Here is a 27389-nt window from a genome sequence, read left to right on the forward strand (position 1 = left end):
TGTGTGTGTTTGTAGAATGATACAAATAAATTTTAACCGAAGTAGGAGTTGTTCTCACTTTCAATGTCGCCGTATTCTAAGGCTCTTGTGGTTGGTTGAGAGAAAACACAAGACGAAGGAGGAGGAGGAGGATGAGCCGCGTTAGGTTGCGGTGGAGTTGACGGTCTTTGTGGTGGTGGTGCAATGACGGAGACGCCACCGGAGTTGTGATATCCGGCGACTTGGGAGTTAGAAGGTACGATCAAAGTGGCGACAGCTTCTCGTTGCTTGTACTTGAGAATCTCGGATCGTACGGCTGTGAGCTCGGATTGTAAAGCTTGGACTTGTTGTTGTAGAGCTGAGATTGCTCCCATGCATCCGTACACCGGATCTCTTAGCCTCACGTTTGCTTCATACACAAGGCTATTCGCCGCGTCTGCTCTCTGGCTCTCAGGCACTTCCTGGTTAGTTTGAAATTGTATCACATTATGAGAATTTTACTAAAAAGCATTATTATTTTATCTTAATTAGTTATTTTATAGCAAAATAAGACTAGTAAGAATTAATCAGCTTAAGACCTCTGGATTATTCATACGTACGTGTTCCAAGTTCTTATTATATGCATGTTCAAATTAAGACTATGTATGAGTTTTGAAATGGTTATTACCATTAGCATCTTGGAGACGTTGCTAGCCCCAAAAACTTTGTGGACGGATGCGAACTTATGAGGCTCGTGTGGGGAAAAATATGGCGAAAAAGGACATTCTTGAGCGCACCTACGGCGCAAAAGCTTGCAGGCAGCACAAGGAGTAATGGTGTTGAGGGTTCCGGGAGGACCCGACATTGGTCTTCTAATTCCTGCCATATGATGTGGCCAAGCATCTGCTTCTCTTTTGATCTTCTTCCCTATCTCTTCAAATCTCTCCCTAATTAACACAACGAATTGAGAAGAGCTTTAGTATTCAATAATAGCATGAAGATCTATAAGATTACAAGGTCGATATCAACCATATCCACCAGTTGAGCGAAAAAAATATAATCATTGTGAAGAGAAAAAAAAGGTTCACTAAGGAGATGTTCACGTTTTACCTTTCTCTTGACATTCAGGCATGCTACCAGCGGATCGAAAAAAGGAGAAAGAAACAAAAAGAGAAATATTAAAGTCAAGTGACTCTTAAAGAGGGTGTGAAGGAAGATAGCCAAGGAAGGCTTTAAAGGCAAGTAAAATACCAAGTGTAAGATTTAGTGATCACGATGTATATACATATATTGTATGTACGAGTGTATGCATGTGTCTATATATATATAGAAAGATGAGCTAGCTTATAATAGAACTTTCTTATATATGGAGATGAAAACAGGATTTGGTAGCTCGAGAAGTAGAACAGTCTCTCTTTTAACATGAAAACAACTGAAGATATCTAGTTAGTAAAGACTGGAAAGCTGTATTCACTGCTTCAGCACGTGAGCTGTGAGAGTTTTTAATCTATATTTTTGACTCTACGAATCTGACCACACATAACTATACTGGTATACATATGTATGTAGTCACTCATATTCATCGGNCATCTGCTTCTCTTTTGATCTTCTTCCCTATCTCTTCAAATCTCTCCCTAATTAACACAACGAATTGAGAAGAGCTTTAGTATTCAATAATAGCATGAAGATCTATAAGATTACAAGGTCGATATCAACCATATCCACCAGTTGAGCGAAAAAAATATAATCATTGTGAAGAGAAAAAAAAGGTTCACTAAGGAGATGTTCACGTTTTACCTTTCTCTTGACATTCAGGCATGCTACCAGCGGATCGAAAAAAGGAGAAAGAAACAAAAAGAGAAATATTAAAGTCAAGTGACTCTTAAAGAGGGTGTGAAGGAAGATAGCCAAGGAAGGCTTTAAAGGCAAGTAAAATACCAAGTGTAAGATTTAGTGATCACGATGTATATACATATATTGTATGTACGAGTGTATGCATGTGTCTATATATATATAGAAAGATGAGCTAGCTTATAATAGAACTTTCTTATATATGGAGATGAAAACAGGATTTGGTAGCTCGAGAAGTAGAACAGTCTCTCTTTTAACATGAAAACAACTGAAGATATCTAGTTAGTAAAGACTGGAAAGCTGTATTCACTGCTTCAGCACGTGAGCTGTGAGAGTTTTTAATCTATATTTTTGACTCTACGAATCTGACCACACATAACTATACTGGTATACATATGTATGTTGTCACTCATATTCATCGGTCAGGCAACAACAGATGGATTTTGGGCTTAATGCCTACTTTTAATGTTTTTATTTTCCCATGACCGCATGTGGACTTTTGCTTCACATTTATAGCACACATTTTTTTTTCTTTTTTTCTTAGCGTGTAAATTAGATAAATTATAAATTCTACAGATCATATTTCTGAAAATCACACGAATGGACCGCTGAGTAGTTTACTATAGGTTATAGCTAAATAGTTTTAACTAAGGTTTATAATAGTAAAAAGTTGGTGAAAGATTCAGAGAAGATATTTTTAGATGTATACTTCTCTAAAAAGAGTGAATGAGAATGATAGTTTGATGATTTTTGACATGTTAGTATTTCTTGTCCAAATCAAGAAACCTCATCATCTTTATATGGGCTATCTTTATGTTTGTTCATTAATTATATATATTTAGATTGTTATTCTGAACTTGAGTAACATATATATATATATATATATAATCATATTTAATTAAAATATTTGCATACGAATCGACTATAATTGTACGTACGCATGTATAAATAAGGTATGAATTTTGTACATTTTCTTTGTATTTATAATTCATATATAGGAGAATGAATATGCAAAGAATAAACTTGGTGACTAGTTTCACCATCAATTAACATGTGAATCATAAAATTAATGTTCCTTTAACTGCAATAATCAACAGCTATCAACTTTAGGTCCATATACGGTCTCTAGGGTCACTGTTTGTAGATGGGAACAAAATAGTTCTTTGAAGCGTAAACCATGAACAAAGAACACACGTACTACTATCTCTCCTTTTATTTCGAAAAAAGTTTCTTAGATTTCGGATGTGAGGAAGAAGATACAGAGCGGTGTTCTATCAAAGTGGGTGGTAAAAAGAGGGTAATATTGTTGTAATTATATTATACATTAGAATAATTAGTATTCAACTCCAAACTCAATTCAAAATCGAATAGAAAGAAGAAGATTGCTTATACTCTAAGAAAGCTCTGGAGTTGTATGTATTCTTGTTTGACCCGTATTTGTAGCCTAAATCGTCGCCCCGTTGTTCTCTCTTCGTCTTTGTACTTGATATAAAATTCTAATTAGTTTGAGTTAGCAGATAAAACTATTTAATAATGAAGAAAAATACGAATAAATCTCTAGAATTAATAAAACTGAGTAAAGGTGTCTTTTGAATTCAGGTAAAGAATGTATGATATATATATATATATATATATATATATATATATATATTCACAATTCATTTTGAAGGTTTAAACCTGAGTTAAATGTGAGAACTGTAATCCGTCTAAGATTTAGGTCATGAATGTTTAGCTAAACCTTAAATAAGGTTAAAGGTATCTCATTTTTTCGTTTCTTGTAGGAAAAAAAAAGAGTTAAAACTTTTTCCCAACTTAGAAGTTGACATGGACGATGACACGATGGACCCAATCTCTTGGGACTTTTATTGGGCTATTATTTCGTAAACCTTTGCTTCCTTCACAAATGTAAGTTTTAGTTACTATATGGTTGGGTTATGTTGAACTAGGGTTTAGGGATCTAAACATCATTTTACGTATATAATTAAATTCTCTTTACGTAAATGAAATTTCTAGGGACGGGGAAAGAAAAATACAATATGATGCTAATAAATAACAAATTCAGTTGGTAATAATTTGATAGTCTCTGTGATTCAAAAGAAAAATTACAGTATATATTTCAAAAATCATTAGTAGTAAGTAGTAACCATAATAGCCAAAGATTTTATTTTCTAAAGAAAACAAAATATGCAAGCCTTAATTACTCCTACCAACTAATTTTCCTTAGTTATTTTCTGCCACCAACTCCTATGCCCCTTCAATGAATGATGACACTTAAAGACTTCACGAATTAGATGATCCATCACAATTTTAACCACGTGCGCACGAGTGGTCATCATGGCTGTCAATAATTGTTCTTCTTGTTAAAAATTTACTTCACTGTTTTCTTACAGCTTACAGTGAATCCGTTATTTCAAAGATCCTTGTCCCAAATAGATTTCGTACATCCGACAATTCTTTCCTTTTATGGTAAAGAGATATACCCATGGTTCGTAAGCTTGGGAACGTCATCTTTTTTTTCTTCCAGTAACCACCTGAAGATTTAGGGCATATTAAAATTTTTGAGTTTTCACACCCAAAAAGTTGCATATTCTAAGGAAAATCTTCTTTTTAGGAAAATCACTTCAAAGTTATTAAATGTCATACCTGCACATCTTCTTGAACATCTATTAACTACTACCCGTCTTTATTTCTCCTCTATATTTATGAAGGATAAATTTTAATTTTAAATTTAACATCTTTAAAAATGGGTCAAAGATAGTGACAACAGATATACGCATTCATTTATCGTGGTAGACTGGTGGTAGTCTTGTTTATCCTTTTGTTTATCATCTGTATTTTTCTGTTTTGATGGTTAAAAATTCTGTTTGTATTTTGGTTTACTAGAACTCTTAGTTCTTATTATTTTCAAATTCAAGTTTAAACTAGAAAGTGGAATAACACGAATAAACGAGACAAAAAAATAATAATACTACAGAATAGAGCCCATAAATGCTGGCACATGGTCAGTTAAATCCCCCACATATCTTCGTGTAGAGTTTAGATAAAGTTTGTCTTTGACTAATCATAATTTAAAGTTAAAATTTTAAATTCAAAACAAAATAATTTCACAATCGATCATTAGAATTTTAAGCGTACTAAAAAGAAGAGAGAGAGCAACCAAAGATAAATCTAAACATGACAAACTTTTTGTTAAGCATTGAACAATGAACACAATCAAACACTAATATATGTGTTCAAAGAGGCGAAAGCCAAAACATACAAAAAAAAAAATGGATCTTAAACCTCAAGATCCTGTTTTTTTTTTTTTTAAATGACAACAATCGAAATAAGAAGAACATGGAATAAACTGTTACATCAATCTAAGATCTTTACGACTAGATCCATGGCTAAGAACAGAACACAAAGCTCTCTTCACACTTCCCATAGATGAACTAAACCCTCTTTTATAAGTACACAATGTTGACGTCGGAGACGACGACCTAATCTCTTCCTCGTCATCCTCCTTAGCATAAGATCTCGAGCAAGAAAGGTAACATTTTTTGGGACGATGCTCTGTTTTAGACGGAGGAGACGAAGAAGAGTACGAAGAGGAAGAAGATGAAGACGTAGACGACCAAGAAAACGAATGACGCGACACGTGACGTGACAACAGAGTCTTCACGAATCGAGTTTGTTTCGTTCTCGATTTACTCTGTTTGTTCCCGGAGGAGGAGGAGGAGTAGTACGAAGGAGGTGGCGTTAACGGTGGAAGACGAAACGATTCCGAGTAAAGAGGGTGTTTTGGTGTCCCTGGCCGTGTCTCCCATAAAAACGGCACGGAGGCTCCGCCGTAGTAATAGATTCTTGACGATGAATTGACCTGAGAGCTCTCCTTTACGATAACCTTTGAAGATTTGACTCCATTTGTGTTGTCTTCTGATCTTTCTGACATTGTCTTCATTTAATGCTCTTCTGCACACAACCAAAAACTTCACTTTCTCTGGATAATGTCTTCGAGTCAGCAGCTTTTTATCAGAATTAAACCTAAAATGAAGAAAAAAAAAGATAATGCTAGATCCGAAGACGGCGAAGCTTCTTCAGATATGAAAAGAAGAGACAAAGGCGCATCTATTTTTGGAAAAGTGATGCTTTGTTACTGTAAGAGAAGTTTGCGGAAGAATTAAAGGATCTCTCTTATTTCTTTTTGCATGGAGTGTGTAAGCACATGTCATGTGCTTATTATTTTAATCTGTTTTCCTCTTTTGTATTTTCTGTATTATTTTTGTATTTTGGTAAAACTTCACATGGATGCATATGGCATATATATAAGATACTCGCAAATAATTGTAGAGGGCCAAGAAAATGGTTAGATAATAAATGAGTGGGGCGATAATATTGTTCAATGTGTACACGACTTAAATGTTATAATACTACACGAATTCTGAATTCAGATAATTTGTTGACAAGAAAAAAAAAACTTACTCGTACATATACTCATAATAACATAGGATTCGATTGAACCTAGAAATCAAGTGAACTCATGTGGTAGCTACGAACTCCTTGCAAGTTAAATCAACTAAATAATCAGATTAATTAAAAACCCTTGTCACTATTAATTTCGTTTGGACAAAAAATATAAAAACGTGTGGTATATACAAAAGAGAGGAGGTTGCGAGGTGGGATAGATGTGGACCGTTGGATGTACAGTTGAGTCGTATTTAATAAAATAGGAGATGCGTTATCGTGGTCCATTGTCTCGTACTGAGATTTTTCTTTAATTCGATAGAGAAAAGAAGACAAAGTTAGTTAGAAAAATATAAGGCTAAGCTCATTCCTATTTAATTCATACATCCACCTATATACATGACGTGTATATATCAAAAATTATTTAAATCAGCGGTCCAGACTTAGGCCGGTTCCAAGAAAAAAAAAAAGACAACTGATTAGGCAGTTCTATGCATTTTTTTACCGGTTTTGGACTAGGTTATGAAGAACAGTCACTTTAGATAGTCTAGGCTATAGCGACGGCTGATTATGCATTCTAGATGGTAAAAACTAGAGAGATTAAACGGTTTAACAACATTTACTATACTTGTAATCAGCTCGTATTAAAAACATTAACTACACATATTACGTATTACTGATGCATTATAGTTAGAAATGGTCTGAAGATATTACGTATTAATTATCTATGCATTTTAGTTTGAAGATAATTTATATGTTTGAAGATAATACATATGTTAGAAAATTTCCGTAGATATATTATTTACTTTACATGCACATGGTTTATGGTTAATATATATAAACCATAGGTTATAGGTAAAAGAGTTATAATAGTTGTGGTTTGTGAATACAATTAAATTTACTAATGCATTACAATTTACAACTAGTCTACTACCATGGACTCGTTGCTCTATGTATCATGGTTGGTAAGTTCTTTCTAAGGTCCGGATTTGGCTTCCACTTGGTTCATAATTGATTCCGGTTTGGTTTTCTAAGTAAACAATTATAAAAGAAGAAAAAAAAAGCATAACAAAATTTAGATCGATAAATTAAGTTTGGAAGTTTGGTTTGCTGCAGTTTCGTGCTAGCTTTCGCTATTCGTCGTCACATCTAGGCTCTAGCTTTTTGATTTTGTTGTTTTTTTAAAGCCAGTGTACTACTACTATATTTGGCACGTACGTGTAGCATCTTCATCCATTAGTTTGTCTAAGATAATTTTATATTCCCAAATAATTAATAACAAATATGTTAAACCAAGATATGGTTTAATCCCCACAAAATCAATTCAATAAAAGTTAAAAACCGAGGTACGTTGTAATGAGTTCGTTCCGGACTTGATTGCTGCCACTAATCATGGTTGATTTTATATATATGGTTTGAGATATAGAATCAGACAAAATAAAATAATGGATGCAATGCAAGGTTCCACTTAATTATATGCGGAAGTGACCACCATAAACAAAAAAAAAACAAAAAAAAGAAAGAGAAATCATAAACATAGAGAAAGATAAGGTGGTTGTGATTATTATTATGCGTACCAAAAATCAATATAACAATTATTCTTCCTCATTTAATTTACCAGATAATGTCAATTTTATTGGTTCTAATATTTATTTTTCACCAATGATAATAACTTCACCAATAATATGGAAAATAGATACTATTTGATGACATTATTTAATATGATTCTATTTATACTTTCATGATAAGAAAAAGGATCACTAAAAATTTTCATTCTTCTTTTTTTTTTTGGTAAACTTTTTAAATGTAGTTGATTACTTGTTTAATTTGTTTTTTTCTAAAATAATTAAAACACAACAAAAAAGTATGGGCTTATGGCCCATTAATTACTTCCTAATCGAAAAAGGAAAATAAAAACATCGTGAGAACAAAAGATCCGTGGGGTGGGATCAAGCGTCGGCAGCATAAACGTCGTCGTTAGATTGGTTTGGTCCCTGCAATAGTGCAAATCTCTTTGCCTTTAGATAAAAGCTAAACAGAGGAAAGAAACTGCAATTCCCAATATCTTTTGACTTTTTTTATCCGCGTTACCTCCGCAATCAACGGCCCAAATTTAAGTGATCAGTCAAGTAGTCAACCATCCCATACAACCGTTCTCACGTGAACCTTGCTTCACAACATAAATAAGAACTCGCCACGTAATCATCTCGTTAAGATCACTCTCTCTTCTTTACACTCTCCGAGTGGTGGGTGGTGTAGTGCAGTGGTGGTGGTGTGACTCTGTAACGAGAAAAGCACAATCATTTCGATACCTTCTTCAAAAAGCTCTTTTGCTTTTCTTTTTTTTTTTTTCTTTCTCTCTTTTGTAATTTCATTAATTATGATTACTGAAAAGGCCTTCTCTTTAAATCCTTTTACCAAAACAATTCATTGTTCTTTGTGTTGGCGATGGCAGAGGAGGAGCAGCAGCATCAACATTATCCTGTGGCCGAGGCGGTTCCGGGTACGCCTGGGATCCATCAGGTGATGATCCAACCCGGGTCTGAGAGTTTCGGGTTCTGTGTTGATCCCGTTGGTGTTTCCAGTGTACCTGGGATTAGGAGAGTGGGGTTGAGAGCTGAAATAGATACGTCTCCTCCGTTCGGGTCAGTTCAGGAGGCTGTAACTCGATTCGGTGGTCGTGGCTCTTGGGTTCCTTTCAAGCTTGAAGACAGTTTCGTAAGTTTTGTTCTTTTCTCAGTTTCTTACATACAAACACATTTGATCCTTTGATTTGTGACCATTGCCCATTGTTCTTGAGGNTTTTTTTGTTTTTTTTTTTTTTTTTTTTTAAATCAAAGTTGAGTAAAGTTTCATGATTTCTGTAAAATCATGTCAAATTGAGTAGCATTTCATGACTTCTGTGCTATTGAGTTGCATTTTGTTAATTCAAATTGAGCAAATGTTCTAATATTGTTTGTGCAGTTGGATTAAGAGTTGAGATACGGTTTTCATATTTGTTAGTTTGTCAATGTTCAGAATGGAGAATTTGACATAAAGAGAATGGAAGAGCATGCAGCGGAGCTAGAGAAGGATCTGATAGTCAAAGAGCTGGAGACTCTGGATGTTTTAGAAGCGCTTGGATCGACTAAAAGGATCGTTGAAGATTTAAAGCGGCAGCTTCAGCAAGAAGCCTTGAGATGCACTGAACATCTCAGTTCAGACATCAAAGAGATGAACGATGAGCATTGCCATCACAATCCCATGTCATCTCCTGATCTGATCTTAATGGAACTGAAGCAAGCCAAGATGAATCTTGGTAAAACCATGAATGATCTTGTAGTGACCCAATCATCTGTGGAGTCTCTCAATAAGAAAATGAAAGAAGAGAAACATTTCCTTGAGAAGACACGGGCGAAGCTAACGTATGGGTTTGGAGGACCGTTATCTCTAGCTGAGGAGCTGAGTCGGATCAAGGTAAAACCACAGGTTGTTGTAGATGAGCCACTAAGGGAACGGGTTAAGATGGTTGCTGCTGAAACAGATGAAACGGGTTTAAACCAGCAGAACAAGAACTGTCTGAGAACTGCAGAGATGAGACTAGTTGCTGCTAGAAAAATGGAAGAAGCTGCAAGAGCAGCTGAAGCACTTGCGTTAGCTGAAATAACAATGTTATCATCCAACGGTGAAAGCCAAGACGATGATTCAGATTTTTGCTTTCCAGAGCCTCCAAGATCTCCGGTAACACCTAGAGGACTAAGGTTCGATAATAATGACTTTGATAATAGCACAAGCAGAGGGGTTTTGAAGAAGCTTGAGGAAGCTACTGAAGGGGTTAAACAAAGCAAACAAGCTTTAGAAGCTGCGTTAAACAGAGTAGAGATTGCTAACGTGAAGCAACTTGCAGCTGAAAATGCTTTCCGCGGCTGGACAAAAGGCGATAAGTTTACACCTTTGAATCATCATACACGACGCTCCTTCTTCAGCCATTTGAACAAGCACCATGAGCCGCAGCATGACAATATACCAAAGCCAGTGTTAAAGTCTAATGTCTCAATGCGCGATGTTCTAAGACGTAAGCAAGTTCCAAAGGAAGAAGACGTTGTTGTTCCTGAGAGGCAGAGCCATGAAGGACAAATCCCTAGGCGAAATGCGAATTTGAGCCAAATGTTGAAGGAACTGAAACAAGATGTAAAGTTTTCGGCACGAGCAGAGAAAGAGGAGGTACATGAAGAGAAACAGTATGTCACACAGAGGAGAAAGTTTGGTTTTATACACATAACACTTCCATTGCAGAAGCAGAGCAAGAAAAAATCAAGTCTTTAAAAAACAAAAACACCTTCCACTATTTCTATTTTTTTAGTCCTTAATTATTTGTTTGTAATTGGTTTTTTTTTTTTAATTTTGGTTTGATGTTGTGTGTGATTGCTTTTACATGTCTTTATATTTGTTGTTTTTCAGAAAAATAAACATACAATGAAAGAAAACATTATGGTTTGAACTTTGAATCTAATTAAATCTTCTTTATACGAAATTGTAGATTTGGAGTTGATAAGTGAAACCGAACCAATTTTAACCAAGACGGTAAGAATAAACCAAATAATGACGTGGCATACATGGTTGCTGACTAGACAATATTGAGTCCACGTCAGCAGATCTCTCTTATCATCAAAATTTTTCTATCTTCTTCTTCGTTGAAAGAGAAGATGTTAAGATCTCAAAGCAGAGTATAACAACACCTTGACCTCGCGCTAGAAAGAAGCCTTCTTTGTGCTTTTCTTTATCTCGGAGATCTAAAAAAAAATGTCAATCCTACAAGTCTCTACTTCATCTCTTTCTTCGTCTACTCTTCTCTCCATCTCTCCCAGAAAATCACCCAAGTCTTCTCGGTTAATTCGTTGTTCCGTCGAGGGTACTTATCTCTAATACCCTCAATTTTGATTCATTGTGATGAACTTGATGGTGATTTAATAATATCTGGGTTCTTCTAAAGTTACGAAATTTTCCACAAAAATTTATCTCTTTTCGACTAATTGGGAAGCGAATTGGGTCTTTCTTGTAGTACTTGAATTGATTGTTTTGATTACTCTGTTATGCATTTACAAGACGGTTTCAATGGTAATCTGGTAAAAATTTAGGATTTGCGAGTTTGTTCTGCATAAGCTGATACAGTGGTGCTTCTTTGTTTCAAATATATGATCCTCTCGTGCTTTTTCGAAGTAAAGTACATTGCTTGATACATTGGGTTGTTATTAGTTTATCCTAAATTAAGTCTGATCATGGAATGTGCAGAAGCTTATGGATTGTGTAATATCGTCTTTAATCTTTATTGCTTAATGGGATTTAAATTCCTTTGTGTAGGAACCACTGTAACCGAGCGTAAACTCTCGGCGACCAGTGAGCCTCTTCTTCTGAGAGCTGTTAAAGGTGAAGTTGTTGATAGACCTCCGGTTTGGCTTATGAGGCAAGCTGGGAGGTACATGAAGGCAAGCTTTACAAAACTCATATTGTGATTTTCCTTTTTTTTTGCCTTTCCGAAGTTGTGTATGTCCTGACTCCTGAGTGTTTGATTAATTTGATGAAACAGAGTTATCAAACTCTCTGTGAGAAATATCCTTCTTTCCGAGATAGATCAGAGAATGCGGATCTCGTGGTTGAAATTTCTCTGCAGCCATGGAAGGTGTTTAAGCCAGATGGGGTGAGTTAGTTACTTCTTCCTTTTTTCTCCATTTCATTTGGTGTTTTTACTTTATATGATCTCTCAAGTTGACGACATGTCTGTTTCTTTTCAAAATGTATGGAAAAGGTGATTTTGTTCTCAGACATTCTCACTCCATTGTCTGGAATGAACATACCTTTCGACATTGTTAAAGGAAAAGGTCCTATCATCTTCAACCCGCCGCAGTCAGCTGCTGATGTTGCTCAAGTTAGGGAGTTCATACCAGAGGAATCTGTTCCATATGTTGGAGAAGCACTCAAAAGATTAAGAAATGAGGTACTAATAGTGTGATTATTGAAGGCTGAAGCAACAAAATACTCTCTTAAACTGAAGAATATGATTTTGTTTCAGGTGGGAAATGAGTCCGCGGTTCTTGGTTTTGTTGGAGCTCCATTTACTCTCTCTTCTTATGTAATCGAAGGTGGCTCATCTAAAAACTTCACACAGATAAAAAAATTAGCTTTTTCTCAACCCAAGGTGAGTCTGTAAAAGCTTATAAAGCAATTGTAGAACTGGAAAACTTGGTATATATCTCAGAGATTGAAAGTGTTTTTTTTTTTCTTTCTCCTCAGGTTCTACATGCTTTGCTCCAGAAGTTCACAACCTCGATGATCACTTACATACGTTATCAAGCGGATAGTGGAGCTCAAGCTGTGCAAATATTTGACTCTTGGGCTACCGAGCTTAGCCCGGTGGATTTTGAGCAGTTTAGCTTACCTTATCTTAAACAGATTGTGGAAGCTGTGAAACAAACTCACCCGAACCTACCTCTCATACTGTATGCAAGTGGATCAGGAGGTCTGCTTGAGAGACTGGCTAGGACCGGTGTTGATGTTGTGAGCTTGGACTGGACTGTGGACATGGCTGAAGGAAGAGACAGGCTAGGAAGAGACATAGCGGTTCAAGGAAACGTGGATCCGGGAGTTCTGTTCGGATCGAAAGAATTAATTACAAGCCGGATTCATGATACTGTGAAGAAAGCTGGGAGAGATAAACACATTCTCAACTTGGGACATGGTATCAAAGTTGGAACCCCTGAAGAGAACGTTGCACACTTCTTTGAGGTTGCACAAGGAATTAGATATTACGAGAAAGAGTGAAGACTATGCTTTGTTCTTCACTTCGGCTTTCATCTCTTCTTTTTTTTTCATTTGAGATGTGTATTTTTATATTTTAACTGTAATTTTTTTTTTGTAGACTACATGGAAGAGAATAGTGATTAGCGTGCAATAGATATTGATTCATATATGTAGGCTTTGTGACCTTTGTCTTCCAAAGTTGTTCGAGAATGATCTAATAAGCTTGTGACTAAACAAAGCAAAGGAGGTGTTACAGAAAGCCAAAAATACACCCAAATACATCCCTAAACCCTTAAACAAGCAGTGAAACAGAGCATTTTGCTATTTGGTTATGATATGATCATATGACTAGTGAGCGCCTTGTGATTGTTCGTTTGGTTATGGTTATGAATAAAATTTTGCACTCCTTTATTACACCTAAATAATTAATGCATGATTTTGGTATTAACATGCAACAAATAACAGCTGTCAGATTTTGTAAGGAAAAAGATAAATGAAATTAAAGATAATAGGAAAAAACGAGCAATATGATAGAGAAAAGGAAAAATTTTATTTTTAAAAATGGAAACAGTGACTTTACAAAAAGAGAAATAGGAAAATTGAAGCCATGTAATACAAAAATTGGTGATCAAATTTATATCAAAATGAAAAATCAAAAGAAAAAATATATGTATAGTAAAAACTTATTAAATGTATCTATATTGTATCTAAATATTAACCTTAGTATTTATTTCAATATTAAAGCTAGGATTGGATGATAATTAAACACTAAATACAATTTATTTTAATATGATTTCGCAATTGGAAAAAAGGAAAAGATGGCATAGTTCCAATTGAAAACAAACCCACCACCACGTTTATAAATAGTATGAGTGGTGATCGATCACACATTTGTTACTCAGATCACAAAAAACAGAGAAAACCCTAAAGAGTATCGAATACGTAAGAGCTTTACTTTGACGATGGAGCAAATTTGCAGAGATGATGATTGGACTGTGGACAAGTCTTCGCTGACAACAATCTCTTTTCTTGGCTGCGGAAGCTTCGGTTGCGTCTCTCTTGAGAAGGACTCCAACTCCAGACTTTGGGCGAAGAAGTCATCGCCTATGCATCTCAGAAACATTCTCGACAAGGAGCTCAGGATCATGCATCGTTTCCGCGATCATCCTCGCATCGTCAATGCCTCAAACACTCTTCACTTCCAAACCAAACCCTACGAATGCTACGCGATCTATATGGAGTACGCCTCCCAAGGTAACCTCCATAAGATGATCTACGGTTCCCGCAGGAGACCAGAGCCGATACCTGAGTCTTTGGTCCGACGTGCGGCTCGTATGATCCTAGAAGGGCTCGTGGCTCTTCACTCCCATGGTTACGTTCACTTCGACCTCAAGCCATCCAATATTCTCCTCTTCCCTTCGACAACTCCCGGAGAGCCGTGGGATCTCAAGCTTGCTGATTTCGGTTCATCCAAGGAACCTGATTTCGATTATGATTACATGTCCATTGGTACGGCTCAGTATCTGCCACCAGAGTCTTTTGAGCCAAATGGACTAATCATCCATCCAAACCTTGATGTATATGCTCTAGGGTGTGTGGTTTATGAGATGTTTGGGGCAATAGCTATCCAAGTGATATTTGATGAATTTTACGAGTGGAAGTTGCGTGGTCGAGATATCTCTCCGGAGGCTAGAGATTTCGTGTGGCGGTGCTTTGACATTCATCCACGCAGGTCCACCGCAGCTGAGCTCTTGAACCATCCTTTCATTACAGGAAGATCGATCACTGAAGCGGACAAGGAGATATATAGCTCGTCGATTCCAAGTCTCTCGAAACTTCTCTTGGCATGAGATGATCCTGCATATTTCCATATTGTATCGAATAATATATTCATATTTAGTGTTAACAAAATTCAAGTCTTCTCTAATATTGCTCTCTCGATCCATTAATTCAGATTTGTTTCTGCTAGTGCTAGATTATATCTATCGATATATCTTCTTCTATTTTGTTACGAGTACGTTTTATTTTGTTGGAAAAAAGTAACTGTGATTGTGTTGGAAATTAAAAGCAACAAAAAGAAAAACTACCCATGCTCTTAGTAAACTCCAACACTAACCCATCATCTGGCTCTCCTCATGCTCTTAGTAAACGCCAACACTACTTAGTAAACACCAACGATTTTCATCCTACTACTGCATTAGTAAACGCCAACACTACCCTATCATCTGGCTCTCCTCATGCTCTGCAAATTGTCTCTAAGAATGTAGAAATTAAACTACTCCTATATATAGTCTTCCAAAGTGATGTTACACAAGCTACTACCATCACTTTCTCCAATCGTCATTGAAGCTTTAGTGTCCTCTTCTCCAGCCATGGTAACCGTCCCGACACTCCCCCAAATTCGGTTTCATTGGTAAATGAGACTGTGAGGGATATAGTGTCTTAGTAAGCAATCAATTTGGTGCCTTCGACATGGGAGTATATGGTTACGAGATGGATGATGAATCCTCTCAAAGGACCCGGGGAATAAGGACAATCAAGCCTACTCAAAGAGCCCAAGAAATGCAATGGACTACTATAGGAGGGGGTAGTATGTTGGGAATCTCAAAACAACAAATATTCAATCTCTATTACGATAGATAGGTGAGCTAAAACTGATATAGCTCATGAAGGAGCTTTATTGTGCGAGAAAACTAAGAGAAAGAGACTTGAGGTTGTCACCAAGATCCAAATGATTCTGTGATTGATCTTTTATAAAAGATTAAGAAGAGAGTTACCAGAAGAGGCAACTCTTAAAGATATCTTTCTTTTTAACACTAGATAAGTTAATATATGAAATCTATCTTGATGAAAACCCTAAACACATGGGCTAATGGGCTTTTTTATTGAAACTAATTGGATTTTTAATGTGTGCTCTAATACGGTAAACTTGGTCGTGGTGGCTGAGGTGGTCGTTCCTATAGTCGCCAGAGGCTTATTTTTCGAGCTTTCAATTTTTTTTTTTTTTTTCTAGATTCTACTTTATATGATTTACTCTCTCTATTTTCAGAAACTATATGATCATTCATATCATTGTAACTCTTTTTTATGCGTTGAAATATCATAAAAAAACAAGAAAAAGAAAACAAAAGAAAAACAAAGAAGAAGAAGAAGAAGAAGAAGATACATGACAATGAGCTTTGGAGTAGGACCAAAATTAGAGTTACACTCGAGACTCGAGAGTTTTACTTAACTGTAAGTGTGAGTGGTTTACTTTAAAGCAAGAGAAAATAAAGCGTAAGCCCAGTATATGTTCAAAGCCCACTATATTTTGAGGCCCAAAAAGTAACAATAAAGAGATCAAATCTGAAATTAGTCGAGGAGATCGATGAGTAAACCCTAGGAGGCAGACACACACAGGAGAACAGAGGAAACAGCCGAAGATGGTACTACTCATCGTCTTCTTCGATCTCTCTCTTTGTTTTCGCTTTTTAGATTTACAATCAAGACAGATTCAGTATTGATGGTTTTTATTGTTGTGTTGTGTTGCAGACTTTCAAGCGTAGGAACGGTGGAAGGAACAAGCACAACAGAGGTCACGTTAACCCAATCAGATGCTCCAACTGTGGCAAATGTTGCCCCAAGGTACTCTCTTACACTACCTTTGCTTATCCATCTCCATTAGTAAAAGAAGCATTCCTATGTGGAGATTTTGATTTGATCTTGTTGGTGAATATAACATTGGATTAGGACAAGGCCATTAAGAGGTTCATTGTGAGGAACATTGTGGAGCAGGCTGCTATTAGAGATGTTCAGGAAGCCAGTGTCTACGATGGTATCCTAATCCTTTTCATTACATTTCCCTATAAAGTTTTGATTTTTTTGGACTGCATTTTGCTGAGATTTGTAACTCTTGATTGAATATGTATTGTAGGATACACCTTACCTAAGCTATATGCAAAGACTCAGTACTGTGTCTCTTGTGCTATCCACTCTCATGTCGTTAGAGTTCGTTCCCGCACCAACCGTAGGGTCCGAACTCCTCCACCCCGTTTTGTCAGACGCAAGGTAATCCTCTCTCTCTCTCTCTCTCTCTCTTTCTTCAACTCAATGATCCTTGATAGTTTTAAGCTTCATTTCTCATTCTTTGGTTAAAAGCTTACTGCATTTGTGTTAGGATCAGAAATGTGCAACTTGTCTCTGAGTACGAAGATTGTTTGAAGTAAATCTGGTTACTAAAGACTTGTATTGTACAACGTGTAGTTTTGAATCTTGCATTACCAAATTTTGTTTATGTGCGTTAAGATTATCTTAAGATTCTTGTCACCATTTGAACTATAATACTGTAGTTGTTTCAAAATTATTTTCTGAAAGTTGTCTTTTGAGGTGGATTAAGCATGCTACTACTACCTTCACTAGTTCTTAACAAATCTGCTTTCAGTGAGACTATTCTGTTCTATCTATTTCTGTTTGAATGACTTGCTCTTATACTGACTGAATGGTTATTTCACATTTATGATCATCAGGATGATGCTCCCAAGCCTGGACAGCCAGGACAGCCCCCTCGTCCTGCTGGTCCTGGAGCTGCAGCTGCACCCCGTGTCTGAAGTCTGCAATCAGCTTTCAATTTTCAAAAACGTTTGTTTATCTTTTATGTTGGCTTCAGATTGTATTGCCATGTGAATCTCCAAGTGCTTTTTTTTAGTAATTTTCTTGACTTTGTTATTATTATATAAAAAATTATATAGATTTGCAATATGATTTAAGTTATGAGGTTAATTTTACAATATTTGGGAAAAGATTCCATAGTTTGTTGGAAGTGTTTTGAGTTATGGCCTATGGGTGGGTGGGAGAGGAAACTGAGATTAGAGATCAGTTTCATTTTCCTTCTCACCAGATTAAACCTTGAGGTTTTTTTGGTATAAGTTCCTCACGTTCTCCATGCAATTTCTCCCTGGCAATCTTCCTTATGGTAGAAGGAAACCTTAAGAAAGAAAGATACAATGGAAGTTTTTTAGCAGCAAAAGGATAATCTAAGAGCTCATCCACGGTGGCCCTATCGGAAGGCTGCCACGCCAAGCACCGCCTCACAAAGTCTGTGGCCTCGGGAGAGATATCTTCGTACAGCCTCCATGTGTTAGAAGAACCTCTCACATCCACTGGAATACCCCCAAACATCTTAAGAACCAAACGCCCTAGAGACCATATATCACGGGCTGGTCCGGTCAGTTTGTCCGGTCCAACGAACGTGTCCCACTCAATGGCCTCAGGCGGCATGTACTCCTCCAGGGTTCCAGGAAAAAACAAGCTAGAGTCCATAGTCGGCTCTTTGGATAAACGGAAACCAGCAAGCTTGACATCCCATGGCTCACCAAGAGTGTTGGAAGGGAAGACGAGTACATTGGTCGGATTGAGGTCGCAGTGGACGTAACCTTGAGAATGAAGAGCCTTCAGTCCATGTAGGATCATACGAGTGGCGCGTCTGACACTATCTTCAGGCAATCTCCCTCCGGCATCAGAGATCATCTTGTCGAGATTACCTAAGGAAGCATACTCCATGTAGATGTAACATAAACTCATGCCTTTGGTGCCGGTCACATAGTGAAGGTGATCGCTTGAAGCTTGCACGATGAAGGGATTGTTGTGGAAACGAAGCATGATCCTGAGTTCCTTCTCGAGAGTCTTGGACTGTTTGAGAATACTTGTCTTTTTGACGTATGATTTATCCAAGTTCGGATCCTTTTTGAGAGATACAAAGCCGTAGGTACATTTGCCAAGCAGACAGACAGTCTCCAATGAAGACTCGTTTAGATCTCCGATAATCTGCTCCATAACGACACCAAGTTGCCAAGAACACAATCAGTTCCCAATGAAGACTTCTTTTGTTTAGCAAAATGTATTCACTATTTTTTGGTTAGACCTCTTAGTATGTACTTATCTAATAATATTTTGGTAAACTACTTTGTGTGGTTAATGATATAAATTACTTAGTTATTAAAAAATGAAAAACTAGCAAATCTAATCAAGATGAATTGATGTATTTTTAGAACTCTTTTTTTTCTATAGATTTTTGGTTACTTTTGAATTATCTTATTAAATAAAGTATACAAAATGTGTTATATATATCAGTTTATTTTTAACTAATATTTTAGTAAATTACTTTTTGCACTAAATGATAGATAAAGGTTGTCCAATCAATATATGTAGATTAGTAAAATGTAAACTAAACAAATCTAATCAAGAAAATTTATTGATTTATGCTATATAAATCAAACAAATGTCTTATCAAGACTATATATCAGTATATATTTAAATTAATATATTGGTAAATTAGTTTGTGTGCTTAATGATAGATAAATGTTGTTCAATCTATATATTTAGTTATTAAAAATGTAAACTAAGCAAATCCATTCAAGAAAATTCAATGAATTATGCTTATAATTGATTTATACACAATGGTCTAAGAGAAAAATGTAATGAATTTAATGTGGATTATATTTTAGCAGCATTTTGCATATCAGTGAAAATTTTACTACAGCATTAGCGTAAATACAAGTTTAACAATTAAAACTTTGAGGTATACTTTGTCTTCACTGGTCTGAACTTTCGAGCTGAGACGAGAGAAAACCGAAAACTTGCTTAAGATTTCCTCTAGATGGTCGAGCATTCACGGCGTATTTGCATATAAATATTAGCATCCGTCGCATTTCCATTTTTGTTATACTCTTCTCCTCATAACATTTTCCACCATCAAAGGCCCCTACAAAATGATTCAAATATCTCAGCATCATGATACATTTCATACATTGCGGAACCAAAACCCCGAAAAAGGTACAAAATGCAGTACCTTCTTCATTGAATAGTGATATCAAGATGGCCAAACAAACGCATACACTGATATCTTCCCCTGTCAATCATAGTTAGAGTGTATGGATTAGAATACCATAAAAGTTACAAGCTACAAATTAATGCTTGAATACAGATACAAACTTACCATCTTGACAGCAAACTAAGAGCTTCTTCCCTGAACTCATCTTGAGCTTAGCAAAATTAACCGCGGCAGGGAGATTTCTTGATATGGAAAATCTATCATATTTTGAACCCTGGAGAACAGATGGACGCTTTTAATGAATATATGTTTCAAGGAAACAACTGTGTGTATCATGCAAGAGTTTGGTTTGTCTTAAAGCTATTATACCTTCATGGGTAGATGCAAATGCTCTTCAAGATGTGATAGAGGGACTGAGATGGGATTTTGATCACAATTTAATATGCAGTCAATAAATGTCGCCTTATTAGCTGCAACAAGGATAAGAAGAAGATATTGATGAGAAGCTGAAGCGATTAAACATAATGCAAAGACAGAGTCACAGAGACGACATTTGAAGTAAGAAACTAAACTCACCTACTTGTGATGCCCCAACAGCAAGATTCGTTGATGCCAACCAAGATACTAAGCTTTCTTCATCAACATTTTTCATCCCAACTTTAGGTTTTGGTGTACTAAGAGACATGATTTCACCACTCTTAGCGTGATCGACTCCACCATTAGATTTTGAGCACTTAACAACAACCTGTGGAGCTTCCTGACCTCTCTGCGCTCTATACACTCTATTGTTTTCAACAATCTTTGCCACTTTCTGGTTACACAAATCAGGCCCCCAGTGAATCAGATCATCAACATGTGTCCAAAAAACATTTGGAGATAAACCTCTAGCCCAACTCTCTTCATCATCACCAGCTCCTGGAATATAATTCCAACTAAACTCTGAACTGGTTCTGTTTTGAAGTTCACCAGAAACAGAAGCTGAGACAAGGATGAGAGGAGTGAATTCCCATGACTCATGATCAGGTACTTCATTCAACCACACAACAGTTTTCTGTGAAACCCAAAGAGGCCGCAAAGGCTTTCTCAAACATGAAACTAAAGAAGATATATCAGCTCCACTTTCATCTAACTCTCTTGTCCACTCATCCAATCTAGCCTCAATAGAAGCCCTCTCAGTATTTGAAACCCAAAGTGGTAAATGTAACGAACAATCCCATTTATCTAACAACTGCCTTATCTTATCACCATCATGATCATCATCCAATCCCTATTCCAAAAACAAGATTGTAAATACAACAAGAGATGAGTTATATATAATCTACTAATGCAGACAAAAAGAACATTTTAACTCACTTCAACAGTGTTACATAATCTCTTGAGATGATTAAAAATTGAACGGTTCAAGACACATGACCAAATAGGTATCGTTTTCGACATGCTATCCGGAAATCTCTTTCCTTTCCTAGTGGAATCAATAATGATACATCCTCCTTTCTCTCCTATTCATTGGCAATCACACAACACAAGTACAATGCATAAAGATACATGCTTTTTTGATACAAAACAAAGCCTAGTTCTCAGATGAAAGTGATGATACCAGCGAGAAGAGGAAGATGGAGATTGAGGCGAGAGGTGTTGAAAGACAGATTGTTTGTATGACCATCGGTGGATTTGAAGTAACAGGTGGCGTCGAATTTGGGAGAGTACCAGAGACCACAACGAAGGTTAGCAAGAAGAGGGAGCTTAGGCCATAGCTGAGAGATCTCGCGGACGAAGATGGAGTCTTGGTAGATAGATCGAAGAGCGTTGTAGAGACTGTTGTCTCGTCGCTTTATACTCCTGGCAGCTTTGTAAATACTATCTCTTGTTGTCGTCCTCTGCTCTTCCGAGTTTGCTGCCATTGTTTGTTACCTTGGAAACTAATTAATATTGGGATTTTTGAATTGGGTTTTACGAGAAAAGGAAGAGTTTTTAGAACAAATAGGAGAAGAAGAAGAAGAAGAGAGAACAGAGGAAGGTAGGCGCAAGAAGATGGAACGAACAGAGGGAGACGAGAGAGACAATGATAGGGTTTATATTTATTATTTCGTATATTTAGAGACGATTTTGTCAAATACAAAATATTTAGGGAGTAAAAAGGAAAATATACTAAATTAACAACATTCATATCATGGGTTGTTTAACATATTTTACTACAGTTTTATTATAAGAAATTAAAATTCTAAATAACAATTGATATAATTATCCAGAAATCGATTAAAACAATAGAGAAAAACTTGAAGTATGAAAAAGGAAATTTGTTGACAAAAATAAAAGAAAGGAAACTTAATTAGAACAAAAATATATCTTTCTCATCTTCAAGCCGGAGTAGTTTGGTGAATATTGGTTTTTTTATATGCATAATTGATATTTTGATAAAAGTAGTAGTTGTTTTGTTCCTCGACCTTTAACTAAATAAATTATATCCATATATATATATTTAAGAGCATTGGATAATATTAACATTAATTTTGATATAGTTTAACATAATTTCGTAACTGGAAAAGGAAAACATGATCCTAGTTCCAATTGAAAAACGAACCAACCACAACGACCTTCTGAAACTTATATAAATAGATAGATATCGAGAACCAGTGATGATCTATCAGAAACACATACAAGACTAAACCCTAATTAAAGAGGATACGTAAAAGCTTTATAACTTTGATGATGGAGCAAATTTGCAGAGATGATGATTGGATCGTGGACGAGTCTTCCTTGACAACCGTCTCTTTTCTTGGCCGAGGAAGCTTTGGTTGTGTCTCTCTCGAGAAGGACTCCAACTCTCGACTTTGGGCAAAGAAGTCATCGCCTATGCATCTCAAAAACATTCTCGACAAGGAGCTCAGGATCATGCATCGATTCCGTGGTCATCCTCGCATCGTCAACGCCTCAACCAGTCTTAACTTACAAACCAAACCCTACGAATGCTACACGATCTATATGGAGTACGCCTCCCAAGGTAATCTCAATGAGATGATCTACGGTTCCCCTAGGAGATCACAGCCGATACCTGAGTCTTTGGTCCAACGCGCGGCTCATATGATCCTAGAAGGACTCGTGGCTCTTCACTCCCATGGTTACGTTCACTGCAACCTCAAGCCATCCAACATTCTCGTCTTCCCTTCCACTACTACTGGAGAGCCGTGGGATATCAAGCTTGCTGGTTTCAGTTCATCCAAGGAGCCTGATTCCGAATATGATTCCGTGTGCTTTGGTACGGCTAAGTACCTGCCACCCAAGTCTTTTGCGCCAAACGAACTGATCATCCATCCATACCTTGATATATATGCTCTAGGTTGTGTGGTTTATGAGATGTTTGGAGCTATACCTATCCCGGAACCATTCGATGATTTTTACGAGTGGAAGTTGCGTGGTCGAGATATCTCTCCGGAGGCTAGAGATTTCTTGAAGCTGTGCCGTGACATTCATCCACGCAGCCCCGCCGCAGCTGAGCTCTTGAACCATCCTTTCATTACAAGAAGACTTGAATTGCCACCCACAGAAGAGGACAAGGAGATATCTAGCTCGTTGCTTCCAAGTGAGCTTCTTTTGACCTGATCTTAGGTCTTCTCCTTGTGTAAACTCCAGATTTGCTTCTGTTATAAAGATTATGAGATCGATTCTACACCAAGACTTCCATGTTCCATCTGGTAATTTCAGTTTTACATACGTAGGAGAAGAAAGGATCTTATCTCATTAAAGAATCTTCTTCAATTAGGATAATTGCTTAAGTTTGTTTATTTACTTGCTTTGCACGAAAACGTTCCTTAGTTTTTCTCTCTGGTACCCCCTACTATTCACTATTAAGTAGAGGTGTGATAGTGTGCATGTGCTTGATTCAATACTTCATGTTCCAATTTTGGTAATATTAAAGTTCAAATCCAATAATTTTATGGTAATAAGAAAATTGAGTTCGAGTGAGCTTCGTCTACCTTTCAAAATTAGACCCTAATTAATATTTTTATTTTAAACATTTTCCAAATCAATCAAAAGCTCAAAACATGAACCTCTCAATAAATAGATAGGAAACGATCGTTCTTCTTAATCATATAACTTAGTGAAGATTATACAATCCAAACAATCTCGAAACCATAATCTATATTCTCAGATTCGGCGGTTTTACTTGAGCCTCTCCTTTCTAAGTCTTTCTAGCTCCAACACCATTTGCCAGTGCTCTAGTGAGAGCGTGGTCTCACCATAACTTACAGACATCATGCGAGCCATTGTCAACAACCTGCACAACCAAATAAACAAATTAAAAGTTGTTTATATAATCGATGAGTTTGAGAATAAATCTTAAGGAAACTTTAGTACCTGCTCAAGTCTTGGCTGCCTAAACTACGATCTGTTTGTCTTGCTGCAACCAAATCATTCTCCACCACCTGCAACGAAATTTTGCAGAAGATAATTGAACTTCAGACTCAAAAGTCTGAAAACAATGGGTTCTAACATTAAGACCATTGATATATACATACCTGTTGTAACTCTTGCCCAATAGAGTGAGATAACGATTTGCAAGTAGCTAAGTAGCACCTCCAAGCTTCTGCTGTTTCTGGTGTGATGACTTCCAATGAGTTCACTTGGGAAGGTTGAAAAGGTAGAACCAAATCGGCAGGCATTATGTTCGACTTTCCCTCCGAGAAGATGAGCATTTGAACATCAGAGGCCATTTCCATTTTATAATATTGGAAATCATACTCCACCTGAAAATAGCAGCAGATTCCATGTTTCATATTTGAATATGATTATAAACTGAATAAGAACATCATTACTTTACCTTCTGACATTCCAAGAGGTTTTTGAGCAGATTTGCATTCTCAACTCCAACAGAGTTCAAGGTGCCTGGTTGCAACTCTGTTTCGTCCAATATCAAGTGCGTACCATCAGCAATTTGTAGAACTCCAGGCATCAATCTGAGTCATAAAAAAACAATATACTTGAAGGTTTCTCGGATAAGAATGATTCAAACCACATTAAGATCGTAGAGATGGATTCTTACCTGTTAATTCCATAGTCTTTCTTGGGACCAAAAGAGGCAGTGTTCAGATACTCAATAGTAAGTGGTACAGATTGTGTGAATGGTAGGAGGTTTTTGAGGGCATTACTCAGCTGGGTACCAAAGATAGGCATGCTCTCTTTATTAAGGTGTATAAGATTAAGTGAAAGCTTCCCAACAGCAACGTTATCGACTCTTCCATGCACCTGTAAAGGAGGAAAACATGTGAGTGTACAATACTAAAAGGGATCAGCCAGTGTAAGGTGAGAAGGAAAAACAAGTAATCCATGTTAATCAAAATTATTACCTTCGACAAGAGATGCAATAATAGGAACTGTGCGGCAATGTGATCATTCCCGAGTAGACCGGTAAGGTACTTCATCAAACTCTCTCTTATCTCTTTGAATATTTGGGGAGATTTGGTCTGCCAAATAGAATAAGGAACAAGAGATTCAAAAAACAAATGCCAGGACAAGAATAGGTACGAGAGCTGAGTCAATGGGTACTTGCCTCTGTAAATAACGAAGAACCATGCAGGAAATGTTGTGTTTCAAGCTTCCTGTGGATAAGACAATGGAGGCGTGGAACCTTTCGAGAGGGCATCTGAACAGATTCAGCTTCAGAAAGGTCATCAGAGATTTCATCAAGTGAATCCGTATCCATCATAACATTTGGATCGAAGGTCAACACTCCAAGAAATTCAACCACATCATTTAGCTTCAATTCTGACTCTGGAGAATCATACATCTATGTGGCAGCATAAGGATTTTGTCAACAACTAATCTTTGCAGCTAAGGTATATACATGATAACAGAAAAAATAATGAAAACAGCCATATAATCAATTACCTTCACAAGACAAGGTAGAGAGTCTGTATTTGTAGCTGGCGGAAGACCAGAACTTTGTGGAACCTGAGATTCTGAAGTTGATGGTGTAGCTTCCCCCACTTTCTGATATACACAAAAGCCAATATAACCAGAAATATTTCATCAGTCAAAATCTCAATGTCTCATGATTCCTGCCAGTAACAGTAAGGAAAAATTTTCTAATCTATGGGGTTTCCGCTTCTTGATTGTCGCTTAGCGTATTATATAATCATAGATACATTGCATAAAGACTTGAGAGACTAGAGATCCTTACCATTTTCTTGAAAGGAGAGCCATTAATACCAGCTTCTGAAGTCTGCATAGTTTATGATGGCATCCATTAGTTATTGACCACAAATTCCAACAGATATTGCTACAACAAAATCAGTATCATAGAATAAATCCAGCATGAGAAACTAAGTTACTTACATTGGACTCCATGGAATCAGTCATTTCTTCATCCACCCTCACACGCTTTTCCCTGTTTTGGCCAGTTAGATCCAAAAACCGGTTCCTCAGCTCTTGAGAAGAACATTCAGTCCATTGGTTTTGTCCTGGGACCTAAAACATTGCAATCAATCAAGTGTTATTATGTTTAAATATCTATGAAAGCTCAACAACAACAACAACAAAAAACAAAGATCCAGCATTAGAGAGAACATACAGGAACACAGTAGAGTAAGCGACGCTCCCAAACTTGCAAATCGGTGGGAGAACCCTCAGGAAACTGTGAGACATCACTGAACTTATTTGTTCTCCATGTTGCACCATCCTTGACACAATATTTATAAATAAAAAACAGTTATTGACAAATAAAGATTCAACGCTTCTTTAGTAGAAACCATCAAAAGCTAAGTGAATATTCATGCATACCTTGCAAGCACCAGCATAGAATTCATTTCCAAGCATGTCTTGTATCATTCCACGAAACCTAACAAGTGTATTGGGCTGTAACCACTTGATACTTGATGAATCAAGTATTGGAACCTACAATAGACCCAAAAATATCTCAGAACAGATCCTTTTAAACCCCCAAATTCACCAGTCTCAATCTGTGGATAGATTAATAAAACCTAAAGGAATCTGATTTAGTTAGAAACAGAACCAAATTAGATGAAAAATTCAACCTTTTTTATACTGAATACGAATTGGGAAGTAATGAATCAAAAAAAACCAAAACCCAATTTGCCCTAAAACCAAAAAAAGCAAATAAAAGAAGCGAATTCTGAAACAGAGTGAGATTTAAGAGAAAAGAGGAACCTGGGAGAGAGCAGATTCATCGGAGAAGTAAGGAAGAAACAGATCGACGACGCCCCAGTCTTTTCCGACAGACGAAGCCGGATCGTAGCCTGAAGACAGAGCATTTGCGAAGGAGAATCGTACAGCTCCTAGAGGGTTCGTCAGACAATCGTACGCTGGTCCTCCCATATCTCTCTGAATTGGTGAGTGAGGGATTACAGAAGAAAAATCGATTCTTTTTTGCTCAGAGGGGCGGCAATGCGAAGTCTATTATTAGTTGGGCCTTTCCCGCCATATCTGTTAGGTTTTTCCCGCCATGATCCATGCCCATTCTCCAACCCCCAACGCACCGTTTTGTAACCCCTCCCTCTCTATACGCCGTCGTTTTGTGTGCTGTTGGTGAGGAGCT

At 36.8% G+C, this 27389-nt stretch overlaps 10 protein-coding genes across 12 annotated transcripts; 5 read left to right on the forward strand and 5 right to left on the reverse strand.

The window, feature by feature from the left end:
- On the reverse strand, positions 8–2051 carry LOC104792911 (LOB domain-containing protein 15-like). Of its 2 annotated transcripts, none has more exons than XM_010519171.2 (3): positions 1756–2051; positions 647–905; positions 8–440 (listed from the first exon to the last, which is right to left on the reverse strand). In XM_010519171.2, the coding sequence occupies exons 1-3, from the start codon at positions 1767–1769 to the stop codon at positions 33–35; spliced, it is 681 nt and encodes a 226-aa protein (XP_010517473.1). In that variant the 5' UTR covers positions 1770–2051; the 3' UTR covers positions 8–32. The 2 variants fall into 2 exon arrangements, with proteins under 2 accessions (XP_010517473.1, XP_010517475.1); XM_010519173.2 differs by lacking the exon at positions 1756–2051 and adding an exon at positions 1069–1364 and having other exon boundaries at positions 33–440.
- Positions 4960–6082, reverse strand: LOC104792912. Its single transcript, XM_010519174.1, has one exon. It carries the CDS (start codon positions 5747–5749, stop codon positions 5159–5161), a length of 591 nt encoding a protein of 196 aa, XP_010517476.1. The 5' UTR covers positions 5750–6082; the 3' UTR covers positions 4960–5158.
- Positions 8459–10739, forward strand: LOC104792913 (WEB family protein At2g40480). 2 transcript variants are annotated; one of them, XM_019247018.1, is made up of 2 exons: positions 8459–8970; positions 9256–10739. In XM_019247018.1, exons 1-2 carry the CDS (start codon positions 8701–8703, stop codon positions 10555–10557), a joined length of 1572 nt encoding a protein of 523 aa, XP_019102563.1. In that variant the 5' UTR covers positions 8459–8700; the 3' UTR covers positions 10558–10739. The 2 variants fall into 2 exon arrangements, with proteins under 2 accessions (XP_019102563.1, XP_010517478.1); XM_010519176.2 differs by having other exon boundaries at positions 8465–8970; positions 9271–10739.
- On the forward strand, positions 10934–13221 carry LOC104792914 (uroporphyrinogen decarboxylase 2, chloroplastic-like). Its single transcript, XM_010519177.2, has 6 exons — positions 10934–11143; positions 11593–11717; positions 11819–11929; positions 12038–12226; positions 12302–12427; positions 12523–13221. Exons 1-6 carry the CDS (start codon positions 11035–11037, stop codon positions 13048–13050), a joined length of 1188 nt encoding a protein of 395 aa, XP_010517479.1. The 5' UTR covers positions 10934–11034; the 3' UTR covers positions 13051–13221.
- Positions 13951–14923, forward strand: LOC104792915 (serine/threonine-protein kinase 17A-like). Its single transcript, XM_010519178.2, has one exon. The coding sequence runs from the start codon at positions 13992–13994 to the stop codon at positions 14877–14879; it is 888 nt and encodes a 295-aa protein (XP_010517480.1). The 5' UTR covers positions 13951–13991; the 3' UTR covers positions 14880–14923.
- On the forward strand, positions 16370–17769 carry LOC104792916 (40S ribosomal protein S26-1-like). Its single transcript, XM_010519179.1, has 5 exons — positions 16370–16454; positions 16561–16653; positions 16759–16843; positions 16943–17076; positions 17535–17769. The coding sequence occupies exons 1-5, from the start codon at positions 16452–16454 to the stop codon at positions 17613–17615; spliced, it is 396 nt and encodes a 131-aa protein (XP_010517481.1). The 5' UTR covers positions 16370–16451; the 3' UTR covers positions 17616–17769.
- LOC104792917 (probable spindle assembly checkpoint kinase homolog) lies at positions 17821–18870 on the reverse strand. The gene has a single exon (XM_010519180.2). It carries the CDS (start codon positions 18838–18840, stop codon positions 17899–17901), a length of 942 nt encoding a protein of 313 aa, XP_010517482.1. The 5' UTR covers positions 18841–18870; the 3' UTR covers positions 17821–17898.
- On the reverse strand, positions 19470–21900 carry LOC104792918 (tRNA A64-2'-O-ribosylphosphate transferase-like). Its single transcript, XM_010519181.2, has 7 exons — positions 21435–21900; positions 21191–21336; positions 20414–21104; positions 20207–20307; positions 20003–20111; positions 19856–19915; positions 19470–19768 (listed from the first exon to the last, which is right to left on the reverse strand). Exons 1-7 carry the CDS (start codon positions 21736–21738, stop codon positions 19599–19601), a joined length of 1581 nt encoding a protein of 526 aa, XP_010517483.1. The 5' UTR covers positions 21739–21900; the 3' UTR covers positions 19470–19598.
- On the forward strand, positions 22547–23437 carry LOC104792919 (mitogen-activated protein kinase kinase kinase 2-like). The gene has a single exon (XM_010519182.2). It carries the CDS (start codon positions 22547–22549, stop codon positions 23435–23437), a length of 891 nt encoding a protein of 296 aa, XP_010517484.2.
- Positions 23862–27233, reverse strand: LOC104792921 (mini-chromosome maintenance complex-binding protein-like). Its single transcript, XM_010519183.2, has 13 exons — positions 27002–27233; positions 26615–26728; positions 26406–26513; positions 26171–26302; positions 26016–26057; positions 25724–25825; positions 25386–25622; positions 25183–25299; positions 24879–25081; positions 24657–24792; positions 24355–24582; positions 24194–24261; positions 23862–24113 (listed from the first exon to the last, which is right to left on the reverse strand). Exons 1-13 carry the CDS (start codon positions 27167–27169, stop codon positions 23999–24001), a joined length of 1770 nt encoding a protein of 589 aa, XP_010517485.1. The 5' UTR covers positions 27170–27233; the 3' UTR covers positions 23862–23998.

The sequence above is a fragment of the Camelina sativa genome, chromosome 6 (genome assembly GCF_000633955.1).
Source record: "Camelina sativa cultivar DH55 chromosome 6, Cs, whole genome shotgun sequence".
Taxonomy (NCBI): Eukaryota; Viridiplantae; Streptophyta; class Magnoliopsida; order Brassicales; family Brassicaceae; genus Camelina; species Camelina sativa.